The sequence below is a fragment of the Montipora foliosa genome, chromosome 7 (assembly GCF_036669935.1).
Source record: "Montipora foliosa isolate CH-2021 chromosome 7, ASM3666993v2, whole genome shotgun sequence".
NCBI classification, from domain to species: Eukaryota; Metazoa; Cnidaria; class Anthozoa; order Scleractinia; family Acroporidae; genus Montipora; species Montipora foliosa.
In genome coordinates this window covers 33,154,893-33,169,892 of record NC_090875.1, presented here as the reverse complement: position 1 = coordinate 33,169,892, position 15,000 = coordinate 33,154,893, and the positions used below count along the sequence as shown (strand labels likewise).

Below are 15,000 nucleotides of genomic sequence, written 5' to 3'. Positions count from 1 at the left end.
TGCAGTCACGTGACTTCCGGTACAATTTGCCATTTTCATCCGCCATGTTGGGGTTCCAAAACCAATATGGCGGCCAGTGTGCTGACCACGTAGTCACCAACTCGTGAACCTAAACGCGATTTTCTCTAATTCCGCTGCCTCAAAATGCCTATGTGCCTGATCGTTGGCTGTTCTAGAAAGACTGGTCGAGGTAAGGGAGTCCGATTGTATCGAGTTCCAGCTATTATTACAAATCAAGGCCCACAAGTTGAGGAATTGAGTATCGAGCGACGGCGATTGTGGATCTCTGCTATAAGCCGTGCTGATCTTACGGATAAAATCTTGAACAGCGATAAAGTTTGCGACCAACATTTCCATTCTGGAACTGCAGCTCCTTTGTGGGATCGTTACAATATTGACTGGGTTCCCACTCTCAATTTAGGCCATGACAAAACGGCGACGCAAAGTGAACAACATCAAGCGCAATCGCGAGAGGCTCGAGCGGAGAGGTCAAAGGAAAGGCGAAAACGTCACGCGGAACAACAGGAACAAGAACGTTCACTGAAGCAGCAGAAATTATATGAGCCTGGAGTTCCCCTTGCTGATTTTGCTGCTGAGATCGAAAGTGCAAGTACCAGTTCAGAACAAGTCCAAGTGGAGAACGACTTGCAACCTACAGACCAGCAAGAATCATATCCCAACGAGCAAGCAACACACAGCACATGCTCTACTCAAACAGAAGCGTTCGATTATTTATATCGCTCCGTGGAATCTCTTTCCATCAAGGACTGCCCACGAAGTGATGCCTCAACTCAAACAGAAGAGTTTGATTACTTGTTTGCTGAGTCAGTGACTAGCAAGCCTTTTGACAAAAATTATTTCAAAGATGATAACGGGAAAGTGTCTTTCTACACTGGCTTGCCAACATTTGAAGTACTGGAAGCCACTTTTAATCATGTTGCACCCCATGTCAAACGAAGAACACAATCCCTTTCTTTATTTCAAGAGATGGTTATGGTACTGATGAAATTGAGACTCAATGTTCCACACCAAGACTTGGCTCGTACAAACACCACAACACAGTCAAGGTCCTCATCGGCATAACCCCTCAAGGCTGCATCTCCTTTGTCTCAGAAGCCTGGGGGGGACGCACCTCAGACAAGTATCTCACGGAAAATTGTGGGCTGCTCAACAACTTGCTTCCTGGGGATCTAGTTATCGCAGACAGGGGATTCACTGTTCACGATGGTGTTGCCCTTAAACAAGCAAAACTCATAATTCCAGCATTCACTAAAGGAAAAGAACAACTGGACCCTGTTGACGTTGAAAGAACAAGGGGGATCGCACATGTTAGGATCCACGTTGAACGAGTTATAGGACTTTTACGCAGGAAATACACTATTCTTGAGAGTACCTTGTCAGTAGATTTTTTAACCTGTAATCCAACTGGAAATCCTGAGATCCAGGTACCTATGATCGACCGCATACTCAGAGTTTGCTCTGGACTTGTCAATCTATGTGGCCCCATTGTCCCATTTGATTAGATTAATCGGTGCAAAATACAATGGAATCCCAATTTTGTTAACCTCTAAGGCTAGTGTAAATTGGTTTGTGAAATCAGAGAGTTCAAATCAATGGTTAAAAATAGTTTAAGAGAGGATATGACTCCGAGTCCAAGTTTTCAGAAGCTTTAAAAAATAGAGGATTTACAAAACTGGGATTCCATTGTACTTATGTAAACCATGCTGTTTCGAAATTTGTTGGTTTAATTTTAAAATGTTGTAAATGTGTGTACCACCACCTGGGGAAGTCCCTTATGGGGTTGTGTGGCCAATTTGAATATGGTTTTTAGGGATTTTTTGTCTCAAATATGGATTTCTCCTGAAATTAAATGGGATTCTAAGAGGTTCAATGAGGAGATTCAAGAATGAAAATTAATTTTCAAACACCACCAGACAGTTGACCCACAACCAACTTCGGCGTTTAGAGGATACTTTAGATGTCCTTATTCTTTGATGTTCATTCTTGTCTGAGACAGGGTATTATGACTCAAGCTGGTTATGAAAAATTGGGAGATGAGTGACTAAGCCATACCTCCCCAGCTAAAGATATGTTGAGTGCCCCCCCCCCCCCTCCCCAAAGGTAACAATGTGCTTTTGTAAAGCTAATTTTATATGTTAAACCCAACAAATTGAAAGAAATTTATTCACTATAACAATGAGGTTTCTCCTGTCATGTAATTCCCAGTTGATTTATTTGAACATAAAAATTGACCGGGAGTCGTTGTAAAGCTATTTTATATGTTAAACCCAAGGAGTTGATATTTATTAATTATAACAATGAGAGGTTCATCCTGTCATGTCATTCCCAGTTCATTTATTTGAAAATACAACTTGTAAAACCAATAACAGCCAGTTTTAATTAATTATATTTCGAAAAGGGAAAAAAGACAAATGAGAGATGACCAGTTAGACAGTTTGTTTACTTGTAAAGATATCCTCATCATTGATCATTAATAACTGTACAAAAAGGAAAGGTACTTAGATGTTTACCACTGGATTTATATCCCTTAATGGCTGCAGTTTTTTAAGCCATTAGGTTGAAGTTCTTTATCATACGCCTACATTAGAAAATTATTACTTACACCTTTCACTCCCAGGAATGACTAGCAAATAAATTCTCCTAACGATTTTACTACTCTGTCAAGGAGACAGGTGGTGAGAATTTGGAAAATTACAACTATGGGAAAGTGTCTTTATGTTACACCAAATTCTCAAGAACAGAGAACAAAGACTGTATGGTCATCAGTTAGGAGAACTGAATTTCAGATCTTGGGAGTGAAGGGTTAAGGGGATTACGATTTGTAAAGCAATGAAAGGGAAGTATTTTAATTTGTCAAACCTTACTAATGGCCAATTGGTTGAAACAGTTTATTTTGTAAATAAATAGCAATAACACCTGAAGCTTTTTTGTGTGTCTCAAAAACTATTTAGTCTACAATGTGAGATAGCTGTCCAGGTAGCTAAAAAACTTTTTTGTCAAGACTTTCATAAAGGGTGTTCATTTCAGTCTCCGTGGGAACTTGTACTGTTAGTTCTCTTCTGCTGCCGGTGAAGGATGTTGCCTGAGCCTCTCCTAAGTTATCGATTTTTTCATCCAAATCCGCTTTAAGTTTTCTGGCGGAGGTCAAATTTATGTCGCGCATTTTTGCATATGGGACGTCTTTTACAAATGATGGCAACAACCACGTACATTTAACCTGGCCTGGGTACAGGCCAACTTACCGCGAATCCTCGTTCACGCTTCGATATAAAACAACACACTTGCAACATGAGAGCACGTTTCCGAGAGCCCTGCTTTGCACCCTAAGCAGTGGGCTGATTTGACTGTTCCGTCTTTTTCGGCGACAACCCACACATAGATCGAAGGGTCATTCATTCTTTGTGAATGTCTCACTTTTTCTGTAACAACGTGCTTTCCAGCGACAACACAGCCTTGAATGCCTGATAAAAATCCTGAAACCACAAAGTTGTAGGCTTCCAAACTCTTGTATGCTTTGAACTGCTCTTTCGTGTAGAAACTCGTTTCCAAAACCAAGTAGCTAAGCAAATCCATCGCCTCGATAGGTGGAAGGTACTCCGTGTCAAACTGTTGATCGGGAATGGTGACCGGATCGACTCCAATTTCGGCGATTTTTTCAACGTATCTTCGTTTTACGTTGTCGTCAAGTTTAGCACTATACTCCGACAATATTGGGATCTTACTACAAAGCTCGTCAAGCGAGGGGACGCGTTCATTTTCCAAAGAACTCATCGTATAGTACACAGCGATGGCATATATGCGTAATAAACACATGTAAATTTTACCCGCGGTGGAACCCCAACATGGCGGATACCCAAATATGGAAAGTACAGTGACGTCACGCGCAAGCCAAGAATATATCCTGATAAGATTTCACACTTGTAACTTGTAGCATCAACAGGAATAATGGATTCGAAATTCCCGAAGTGTGGATAACACGACAGGAGATCGATACGTCTACGAGGGAACAATTTTGAATCAGACCTCGGGAAATTATTCAACGGAGCAATAAGCCTGAATTCCACCAATCACAGCAGACCTCCGTGATACAAAGAGTAGCCCGTAACCAGTCGAGACGGTCGAAACGTCGTTATCGGCTACAACTCAAGTGAAGACATCGTGAGAGAAATGATTATACTGGTCTTGTTATTTACACAAGTATTGATTAATCGTATTTTCTTACTTAAAACGAGACAAATTGCTGCTCAGAGTTGTTTACATAGCAACGGTCAACAATCAAAAATAAAGATTCACTTCTGATCAGTTCGGTAAAATAAGAAACATTAGTTCATAACCGGCTTCACAATTGGTTAATCCTTCCTTGTTGGCAATTGAAAAGTTCTCTTGAGGCTTATGCTATTCGTTTCGATTTTCGTTCTTCTCCATCGCCGAGAATTAGCGCACAATGATGCGAGACAATTGAAAGACCAAGCAAATCAATGCAATCGATTAAATTAAATGCAAACTTAAAAAAAAAAAAAAAAACGTGCTGTTTTTGCTTCCTAAGCAAATGAGCTGTAATTTAAAAGAGTCAGTGAAGATCTAGATTTCATGATCGAAAGATTACAATGAATGCCGTCGATTAGCCTGCGCATCGTTTTGGCTGAACGTAATCATCAAACATATTCAGATTTTAAATGGGAAAGAAAGCGACATAAAATACCACAAAAGGGGTGCAACGAATGAGTTAAAAGCGGTTTTAAAGCGTTGTGTCATCTTTCGCAATCTTATCATCCCCTTTAAGTTGGTAGGAAGAGTAATGAAGGAAATAGGAAAATAAACGATGACAAGAGAAAATGTTGGCGATGACTGTTCGTGTACGCGCACGGCAAATGTAAATAGAATTCTCGGATCGTTATCAATATGTGGGCAATGTCCCTTACGTAAATCATTTCATGTCCTTGGAATTCCGGAATATAGCACAGGTATCCTAGTGTTTGATTGGCACGAAGATTCTTGAAGGAAATATAGAAAATGAGTGATGAGTGTTGTACGCGCACGATGCCGTTGGTTGTGGGTTAGCGTAAAGGACAGCAGTGTTTTTTTCATTTGCCTGAGAAGTCCTCTTACTTTCACAGCGTAAAATATTACGGTGTTTTCGCAAAGTGGATGGGTAGAGCAATGGCCACGCAAAAAAAGGATCGTTATGGATTCTAAGAGGAAAAATATTCGTGCTGCACAAGCGGAGAGCATTTTAGGTCTTTAAGTAAATTTTTTTACCTTTCTCTGCGAATTAGGCCCCGTCCACACGCAGCTGGAAATTTTTGTATCCGCAATTTTTTTCGAATACAGCTTGTGTCCACTCGTATCCAGCGAAATTGGAGATTTTCGAAATCGAAAACTTTCGAATGATGTCTCCAGAGTGCAATTTTTTTGAATACGCTGCGAGTTCAGATACGTGTGGACAGTGGTATCCGTAAATTTCGAACGCGCTGGATCCAGTCTTTCCTAGATGAGATAAATCAACTTGGCGTATCCGGTCCTAAGACCCTGAAAGACGGTAAAGAATTGTTTCCATATCTTAAAGTGCCCTTGGACGTGAGGTGCCTGGGAATGAAATTAAATCATTGGAATCGAAATGTCAACAGTTAGGCATAAATATTGTTTTCAGGTTAGCATTTGTAACGGGTTTGGGCCTTTTTAACAGTTATATTATAACTTCAGTCTGCATTTTACACTGAGCGATTCCGGTGCAAAAACGACTGGAATACGCTAAGTGTGGACGCGGATATTTTTGAATCCGAAAAATAAAATAAAATAAAAATCCGGATAAAAGTACTGTGGACGCATCCTCAAAAAGCCAGGGGCAGATAGTGCGGACGGAAACAAGACCAGAGCGGGCGAGAAAAATACGACGAGCTGCAGTAGGAGGGAGAAATAAGAGCCGATTATTTTTTCTTTGCACTTTTGCAAGTCGCCCGCTCCGATTTTGTCCTCGTCCCCACTATCTGCCCCAGGGTCTCTTAAGAAGGGTGACCATTGTATTTCTCATTGGGCGCTTTCCATTCGACCGGGAATTTGGAAAAAAAAACTCCAATATGTACGCTTAAGGACTGATCGAATGGAACGGAAATTTTCCAGAAAATAATTTTGGACATTTTGGCATATCTTGCAAAGTGGTCCTAAAGTTTTGGAACATCATAAAAATTCCGTCGCATCGGTTCATTTCTGGTCGCTGTTTACATTTTGGGACAACACTCTTTGATGTGATTGGTTTCGAGCGGCCACATGAAATTATCGAAATTTTAAACTCAAGCCTCTGGTTAAAGGAAAAGCGCCCATGGTAACTTATTTCAAACATGTACGAAGTTTCTAAATCTAGAGGAAATCATCATTGTCCGCCAAAAGTTTGATTTTTAACATAAATCATCAATTCATAGAATAAGATTGACAAATAAATTTCATTGATTGTCTGAACTAGAAGCTAATTCTTTTCGCTCACAAGATAAGAATAACGAGAATGAAGTACAAAGGGATTACGGTGATATTTGATATTCTAAACAGAAAAACCAGCTTACCAGAATCAGGGTTATTCCCATAAACGGATGTTGGTTTCTCCACAAAATACTTGGGACGAAAATATTTGGTGTCGTTGTTGAACTCGCAAGTCTTGTCAGCAAGATTGTAGTTGAGGCTTTGACAAGCTGGTTGCATATTGCAAGCGATGTAACAAGAAGCCAAACGATCAGCAATAAATGAATGATACGAGTGATCAACAAGAGCGAAACCGTATTCTGATAGGGCTTGATTAGTAGTACATGATTTAGCGGCTGATGCAAGGCTATGGGTAAAGGTCAGACAAAGAATGACAGGAAAAGCTGCCATAGTTTTTAGTGTTTCTTCGAAAAGCGAACTGTTAATCTCTTGAAGAGTACCACAGACCCAACTCTGTTCTATAAAACTAACAGGTGAAAAATTAATTGATCCTCGGAGGGGGAGATATACTACGACTACTGAATTAACTTAATTAGTGTAATGAGACACCATGAATATAGTTGAATTCTGATCTCAAGCGAAAGGAAAACTCTCCAACAATATTGAAATGAAAAATTAAATGCATAAATATGAAAGGAAAAATGTTCAATGTCAAATAAAGGGAAAACCCGTTATAGATTTAATCGTGTTTCTTGGAAAGACGTGCCATTATACTTCAATACAAACGTCAATGCTTTCTATAAATATTAAAACGTCCAATGTGAATTGATACCTGTGGGGAAATTTAATTACAGTAATTATTATTGATGGTCACTCTTAAGTGCAGCTGAATTGTGGCCTCAAATGGAGGAAAACTCTTCGTGTAATATTGTAACTATGAGGTAAATACCGAGAATAGAGCTATTATTCCATATACCTCCCGAGGGCCGTAGGCCTGAGGGATGTATATGGATTAATACCGATGTTCGAGGTATTTAATATAATATCTGACTTATTTCATGGTTTTTCATGATTTTACTCCTGATAAATTTTTGTAAAATGTAAAAGACACGTATTTTTCTTAATATTATTGTAAAATTAAACTGAGTATTCCGGTGCTGTTGTATCAACCATGGTACTATGATTAATTCAGATCTTTCAATTGTTCAAGGGAACAAGTACCGGCTAATTGGGAGGCTCACATCTTTGTGGGATCGAAACGAAGACAATGGAATTGACAAAAACTGTGTGATTTTCACAGGATTTTGAAAATAGTTCAGGGCACAGCGTGATTTTCACAGGTTTTTGAGAAACAACAGACTGAATTATTTATGGCGTTTTCCACCTTGGTACATTTCTTTGTCGAGGTACGACAAATGAGGCTTCTCTACGCAATTGCAAAAATTGCGCTCATAACTGCGAAGATCATAGTTTCACTTTATTTCATATCCGCAGTTCATATATGATTCATTTCATAGACCATTTCATCATTGATTTATTCCTCACGGGACTATTAGAACCCACAAATGACCAGCTCCCAACGTCAGTGGCTTCATAGCTCAGTTGGTAAGAGCTTCGCACCAGAGTCGCGAGGTCACGGGTTCAAACCCCGTTGAAGTCCTGAATTTTTCAGGCTTCTCTACGCAATTGCAAAAATTATGCTCATAACTGCGAAGATCATAGCGTCACTTGATTTCATATCCGCAGTTCATATATGATTCATTTCATGGACCATTTCATCATTAAGAAATCATTGCTGGTGATACTTAAGTTCAAAACCAAAATTAAAGAATCCATGTAGCATTTGATATTTGTTAGCTGTATTTGAAAAGATAGATGTAAGCACTATTGCCAAAAACAAGAACCAAAGATCTGAAGGTCCGGGAAAATGATTCATTGAACAGCAATGTTAAAACAATTTCAAGTTGCAGATTTGCAGACAAAGGGCCAGAAATGTACATAAGTTGAAAATAAACGAGAAGAACTATATTGTCAGATCATAAGATATATTTGTCTATTTTGCCAGTCTAGTGAAACGGTCGCCGTCGATCGAAGATTTTAAGACCCCCAGAAGAAATTTACTGAAATTTAAACCCACTCCCAGTTATCTGTACTATTTAATCTTTATATAGTTGGAAATAGTCGATAGAAGAACACGTTTTTTCTCTAAGGAGTATCTCTAAAGTTAGGTTTGTAATGTTTCCATAAACGGAAATTTACGCAACCACGACAAGAATAGTGGTTTAAATTTGAAAAGAATGAAAGATCTGTCGACATCGAAGAGAATTACGTGATGCGTGATTGTCGGAAAAAATACATTTAAATAAAACGCTTTTTTTTTGTAAGAAATAGGGCAAGAAAAGCCTCAGTCAAAAGACCTTCCTTTGAAGGGATATTGATGTCATATTCCCTCACATTTAACTTTAATACTAAAGGTGCAAGTCCCTTAAATATCGGAATACCTCTGAAGAACATTATTATATGCTTTGGTTTTTATGTTTTTGAAGCAGTTTCACAGCAAGTTGAAATCTCATCTTTGACGACGAGAAAAGTAGAAATGTAATATTGAAACCTTCGTAGGTTTTCGAGTAGATCAGCCGACGTCAAATATGGTAATATAATTGTTTCCCGCCCACACTCACTGTATGCGCAGTCATTTACACTAAAAGATTCTCTCATCAACTGGAAGCAGGTGAGTTCTGGATAACAAGCTTCCGCAGAGTTGCGGCCATTTATTTAAGTGTTTAAGTAACGGCAGATAGTGAAGTAATTTAAAGCAAGCCTGACTAATTGCACAACTAGAAAAGAAAATTCACTGCAAAAATGTAACGGTTTGAAAAGAGATGGGTGAAAAAAGATATTGCAAGTTTTATGGATGATGACGGTGCGGTTACACTAGACCTCTTGCCCATGGGGAACCTTAAGGTTACGGCTTGGTTTAGGTTTACCCTGGGTTATGATCGACTCCCCATTTGCGGTTACACACTTGCAAATTACCCAAGGGGAAGGTAAGCGTTGGCCTGTTTTGGTGGGAAACTTACCTTTAAGATAAGACAAGATGAGATTTATTAGCTTTTCCACTAAATGGTTTTTGAAAAACTAATTACAATACAAAATACATTAAAATTAATGATCTAAAAAAAAAGTAAACATGGAAGATCTACATCTGAACGACAAACTTTTCTTTGGCTTATTTTCGGTAATTGTCACGATCGGCGCTTCTCTTAAACTGTCCACCTCAATTAAGTTCAGCGATTCATCGCTTCATTTTAAAAAGGCAACAAAGACGTCGACTTCAGTTAAGCTTTCTCTAGTCCTTGTAACTCTCCAATTTATAATTTAGAAGTCGACTTGCTGCTGGCCAGAAAAGGCGTGCTTGGGTATTTCCACGTCCGCAGTTGTTCACACAGTTCATCACAGCATGTATTTTCCTCGCGTTCGGCAATCTTGTGGTTGGTTGAGCCACTTTGGGGTTTTGTTAACCAAAAGACTTACATCTGGAACTGTCATGGGCAATTCTTTTGTTCTTTTTGACGTATCCACGGAAATTTCCCACAGGAAATTTTCCTTTGGGCAGATCCGTCACACATAAAAATTGCTTCCCCGTGGGAAATAGCCACTTACCCAAGCGCAAAATGGCTAGTGTAACCGCACCTATTATTGTGACTATTCACCTCTGACCAAACGAACAAGGGGCTTGCCGTTTCTCTTCGGTTACCGAGGAGCAAAATGTTATCGATAAACTCGGCTGATTAAAGACCTTATTCATAAATGGAGGTCAATTTATGATTCTTTTGTCCAAGTGCAAATTAGCCAATCAAGCCTCGATACCATAAAATGAATTGAAAAGAATTCTTGGTCTAAAATGAGGCTTGGTAGGCTAATTTGCACTTGGACAAAATGTGAAATGTGACCGCCATTTATGAATAAAGTCTATTGAACTTGTGTAGTACATACTAAAACAATTATTCCCCTCAGTGTCGGTAAAAGTGGTGGAAATTGATCTCCATTTCAGTAAATAATCCTCAACTATTCTTAAATGAAAATGAATCACATGCGAAAAACTTGAGTAATTCTAAACTTAAAGGAAAAGCGAACTAACAGTAACCGTACTGTCTCAAATACATATCAAAATCTAAAACTGCTACTCAAATAAAGGAAGGTGCAATTAAAGAAGGATTGGATTCCATATAAGTAACGAAGGCGTATCATTAATTAGTACACCATTAATTACAAACAACAGCTTAAAATTGACGCCATATGCATTAGGGGAAAAAACTCTCTAAGAGCTTTTCGCCCTTATTTTGTCCACCCTTACTCTTTAAATTAAATTACATTGCACAAGCCATCTAGTTCCCATTTCCAATTTATTTTAGCATTAAAAATCAAGAACCCTTTATTACCTGGCTTGGTATCGCCGATGTTCAATCTGATGTTTGAAACTATTTTTGTAATATTTTCATTTCCTTAATAATACTTTCTATTTTATTTGTTTGTTTGCTGAACCTTAAACAAAAAGGAAAAAAGAAATAAAAATATACATATCTTTAGCTCTGCTTTTTTAAGTTTAATGTAGAAAACAAAACTTCATATTAAACTTTGCTAATTGCTATCGGTGTGTGTATTTACTTTCCGCAGAGAGCTGAAAAGATTTTAAAAGTCTTAACTAATTGCCAAAAAACCTAAGAAGAGTCTAAAATTAGCCCTCTAACAAGATCTAAGAAGGTTGTTTCTTCCAAATATAGTACTTGAAGATATACTCCCGTGACTTAAGATAAGTAAAAACCCGAACGGATTGTTGAACATGTTGGTCAGCGGCTACTCGCACGATCATACGTAGGGGAACGTCGATATAGTGCCGCCATATCGTATGTATTACTACGAATAAAGGAAGTTCTGTTACTAATACCGGCCCCCAGACTTGGTGTCAGAAGTGGAGAAACACGATGGCGAACCTTAAAAGACCGGAGCTCAAACTTGTGGGAAATGTGAGCGAAAATTTCAAAAACTTCGAGTTACGATTCAACGATTACTGTGTACAAGCCAGTTACCGCGACCTCGCTAAAGATCCTGTTGCAGAACGAGCCGCTCATTACAAGAGTCCTCTACTAGAAATTTCAGCGTTACGATCTGCACTTCCAGATGAAGCTTTGTCCGTGGTCAGATACACAATCGAACCTCAAATTCCAGACGAAGATAAAAAGAAACCCTGGATTTGGATGGATAAACTACGAGCCCATTACACAGGCAGCACAGGAAGTTCACTCCTGACCGATCGATACAAGTTTTGGACCTCTTCACAAGGCCTTCACGAGTCCATTCAAGAGTGGGAAGTTAAGGTGAGACACGCTGGCAGCCTATGTGGCTATGGCGATCTTAGTGATGAACTTTGTAGAGACAAATTTATATTTGGGTTGAGTGAGGATAACATACGTACGGAGTTGCTTAAAACACATATAGAACCTGACAACTCTGAGAAGTCCCTGTCCGATGTAGTCGCCGAAGCGAGAGCTATTGAGTCCGCCAAGCAGACAAACAAGTTAATTGCAGATTGGTCCAAAGGAATCGACGAACATGTCCACTGGACGGGCCTTAGACACAGTCAGATGAAACTTCGCAGGGAGCCTGGTACCTGTTTTTGGTGTGGAGATCGGCGTGGTCCACATCCATGGAAATTATGTCCAGCTAATGGAAAGACCTGCACCAGCTGTGGTGGAAATGACCATTTTGCCCGAATCTGCCTAGAAGACCGCAAACTTCCAAGCCCCAGTATCAGACCTACTTGGAGACCACAAGGCAGGGGCCTTCAGGGCAGCCAGAAACGTGATCCCCGTACAAACTTCCGACCAAGAGACCTGCATTACACCGAGATGTATGCCACAGCAGAGGACCACGCATCCTCCTATGACCAAGATCACGACTATATATACTCTTTGGGCACACAAGTTCACAGCATTGCATCCGTCGAGAAGTCAAAACGATATTTCACAAACCTATCACTTTCAGCGACGGGCCGGACCTTCAAGCAATTAAAGTTCCAAATAGACACTGCAGCAACCTGCAACACCATCGCTGCCAGCACCCTGCGCTCTTTCTTCCCAGACAGCAAAGTAAAGCACTCCCCCTACCGCCTACACCCCTATGGAAACTCCAAGCCACTTCATCCTGTTGGTCAGGTGGAACTCTTGTGCGAAAAGAACAACAAGTTTGACACCCTTATCTTTCAAGTCCTGCCAGACTCCTGCATTGGCATCCAGCCAGCACTTCTGTCTGGCAGTGACAGCGAAAAACTGGGCATAATTAGAGTGCACGCGGACGAGACTCATTCCCTTCACTCATCAGCAGACCACAATGCGAGTCTAAAACACTATGACCTTCCTGGCACACAACAGCATACAGTACCATGCGAAAACAAGGTGAACCCTATGGCATGCAACCATCTCCAGCAACTCCACGAAACCCCAGCCAGCCCGTGCAATCCACCACCATCACCTTCGGCTCCAATTACTATTCCTTCAAACCGCCGACTTCCCCCGCCAGGCCAGCTGCAACTTCAGGACATCACACGCCAGTATGCTGACACATTCGAAGGCCTTGGCCGGCTTGGTCCACCTGTACACTTTCAGATTGATGACAGTGTCCAGCCCGTTCAGATGCCCGTCCATCAAATACCGGTAGCGAAAAGAGCAAAAGAGAAAGAAGCCTTAGATCGTTATGTGCAGGCAGGCGTCTTGGTCAAAGTACATGAACCAACCCCATGGTGTTCGAATGAATTAATAAGAGAGACACCCAAAAAATTCCGCGTATGCATCGATCCAAGCCAGACGGTAAATAAGGCCATCCAGCGTCCGAAACATCAAATGCCCACGCTAAATGAACAGCTTCATAAGCTTAGTGCAGCCAAGTGCTTCTCTCTAGTGGACGTTAAAGAAGGCTTCCTCCACATTCCCCTAGATGAGGAATCCTCATGGATGACAACCATGCATACCTCATACGGCAAATACAGGTGGCTCCGTCTCCCATTTGGTATTACTAGTGCACCAGACGAGTTTCAAATGAGGTTGACATCTGCATTGGAAGGCCTGGATGGGATAATATGTATAGCCGATGACATCCTTGTGTATGGGGAGGGCAACACCTTCGAGGAAGCCCAGACTGACCATGACCGAAGATTCATCGCCTTACTGGAACGTTGTAACCAAAAATCCATCAAGCTCAACGCGGGCAAACTGCGCTTTAAGCTTAAAGAGGTCAAGTTCATGGGCACAATTATCTCGGATAATGGTTTAAAACCTGACCCAGACAAAGTAGCGGCAATAACACAGATGGCCACACCGCAGAACAAACCAGCACTCCTTCGCTTCATAGGCATGGTTAACTATCTTTCGCCCTTCTGCCCCAACCTAAGCTCTGTGATTCAACCCTTACGCATGTTGACCCAGGACGCTGTACCATTTTCATGGTCCATGGCTCAAGAAAAAGCCTTCAACAAGGCCAAACAACTGATTTCGTCCGCCCCAGTCTTAGCCTATTATGATCTTCGGAAACCAGTTGTCCTCCAGACGGACGCCAGTGATAATGCTGTCGGCGGCGCCCTTTTACAGCCCAGTGATGACGGCAAACTACAACCAGTTGCCTTCACCTCGTCAAGCATGAAACCTACAGAACAGCGCTACTCTCAGATCGAGAAAGAGTGCCTAGCAATCTGCAACTGCTTCGAAAAGTTTGACCAGTGGCTGTATGGCAAGACTGACATTGCAGTCCACACAGATCACCAGCCATTAGAAACCATTATGAAGAAACCACTGAACAAGGCACCAGCCCGCCTACAACGAATGCTTATGAGATTACAGCGTTACCAGTTCACAATAACGTACAAGAGAGGACCGACTCTCTACCTGGCAGACACACTCTCTCGCGCAGCCCTCCCCCACCCCATCACAGCCCGAGTACGGGACTTTGATGTTTTCAGAATGGAGATGGAGTCCGACTACAACACACGGAATCCGAGACTAACGGAGATCACTGAAAACCAGCTACGTGAGGAAACTAGCAAAGACACCACACTGAACACCCTATACAACGTCATTGTCAAAGGGTGGCCAGCAGACAGAGCAAGCATCCCCGAGAATCTGCGGCCCTACTGGACTTATAGGGACGAACTGTCAGTGAAAAATGGCATTATTTACAAAAGCGCCCAATTTATGGTACCTCACTCGATGCAAAAGGACATGCTTCGCAAGATCCACGCCAACCACTTTGGTGGGGAATCGAACATACGTATGGCACGTGAAGTCCTCTTTTGGTCCGGCATGCGAAAGTCCATCCAAGACATGTGTGATGCGTGTAGTACTTGCGCCCAGTATGGTCATTCTGCACCAAAAGAACCAATGAAATCCTTACCAATACCAACAGGTCCCTGGCAGATAATCAGTCAAGATCTCTGTGAGCTGGAAAAGCAAAGATACCTAGTGACTGTTTGCCATTTCTCTGATTGGATCGAGGTAGACAAGCTAGAAGATACCC

General features: G+C 41.1%; 2 protein-coding genes and 1 non-coding gene across 3 annotated transcripts in view; all 3 read left to right on the top strand.

The window, feature by feature from the left end:
* LOC138011857 (uncharacterized) overlaps positions 1–15,000 on the top strand; it is a 330,121-nt gene that overhangs the window by 86,730 nt on the left and 228,391 nt on the right. The gene's annotated exons all lie outside the window — the stretch shown is intronic.
* Positions 8,023–8,095, top strand: Trnas-aga (transfer RNA serine (anticodon AGA)). The gene has a single exon. It is a non-coding gene; the product is annotated as a tRNA-Ser (tRNA).
* LOC138010125 (uncharacterized) overlaps positions 11,694–15,000 on the top strand; it is a 4,260-nt gene continuing 953 nt past the window's right edge. The window contains exon 1 of the mRNA XM_068857080.1: positions 11,694–12,469. Within this exon, the coding sequence (XP_068713181.1) occupies positions 11,694–12,469 (776 nt within the window). The remainder of the gene's footprint in view (positions 12,470–15,000) is intronic.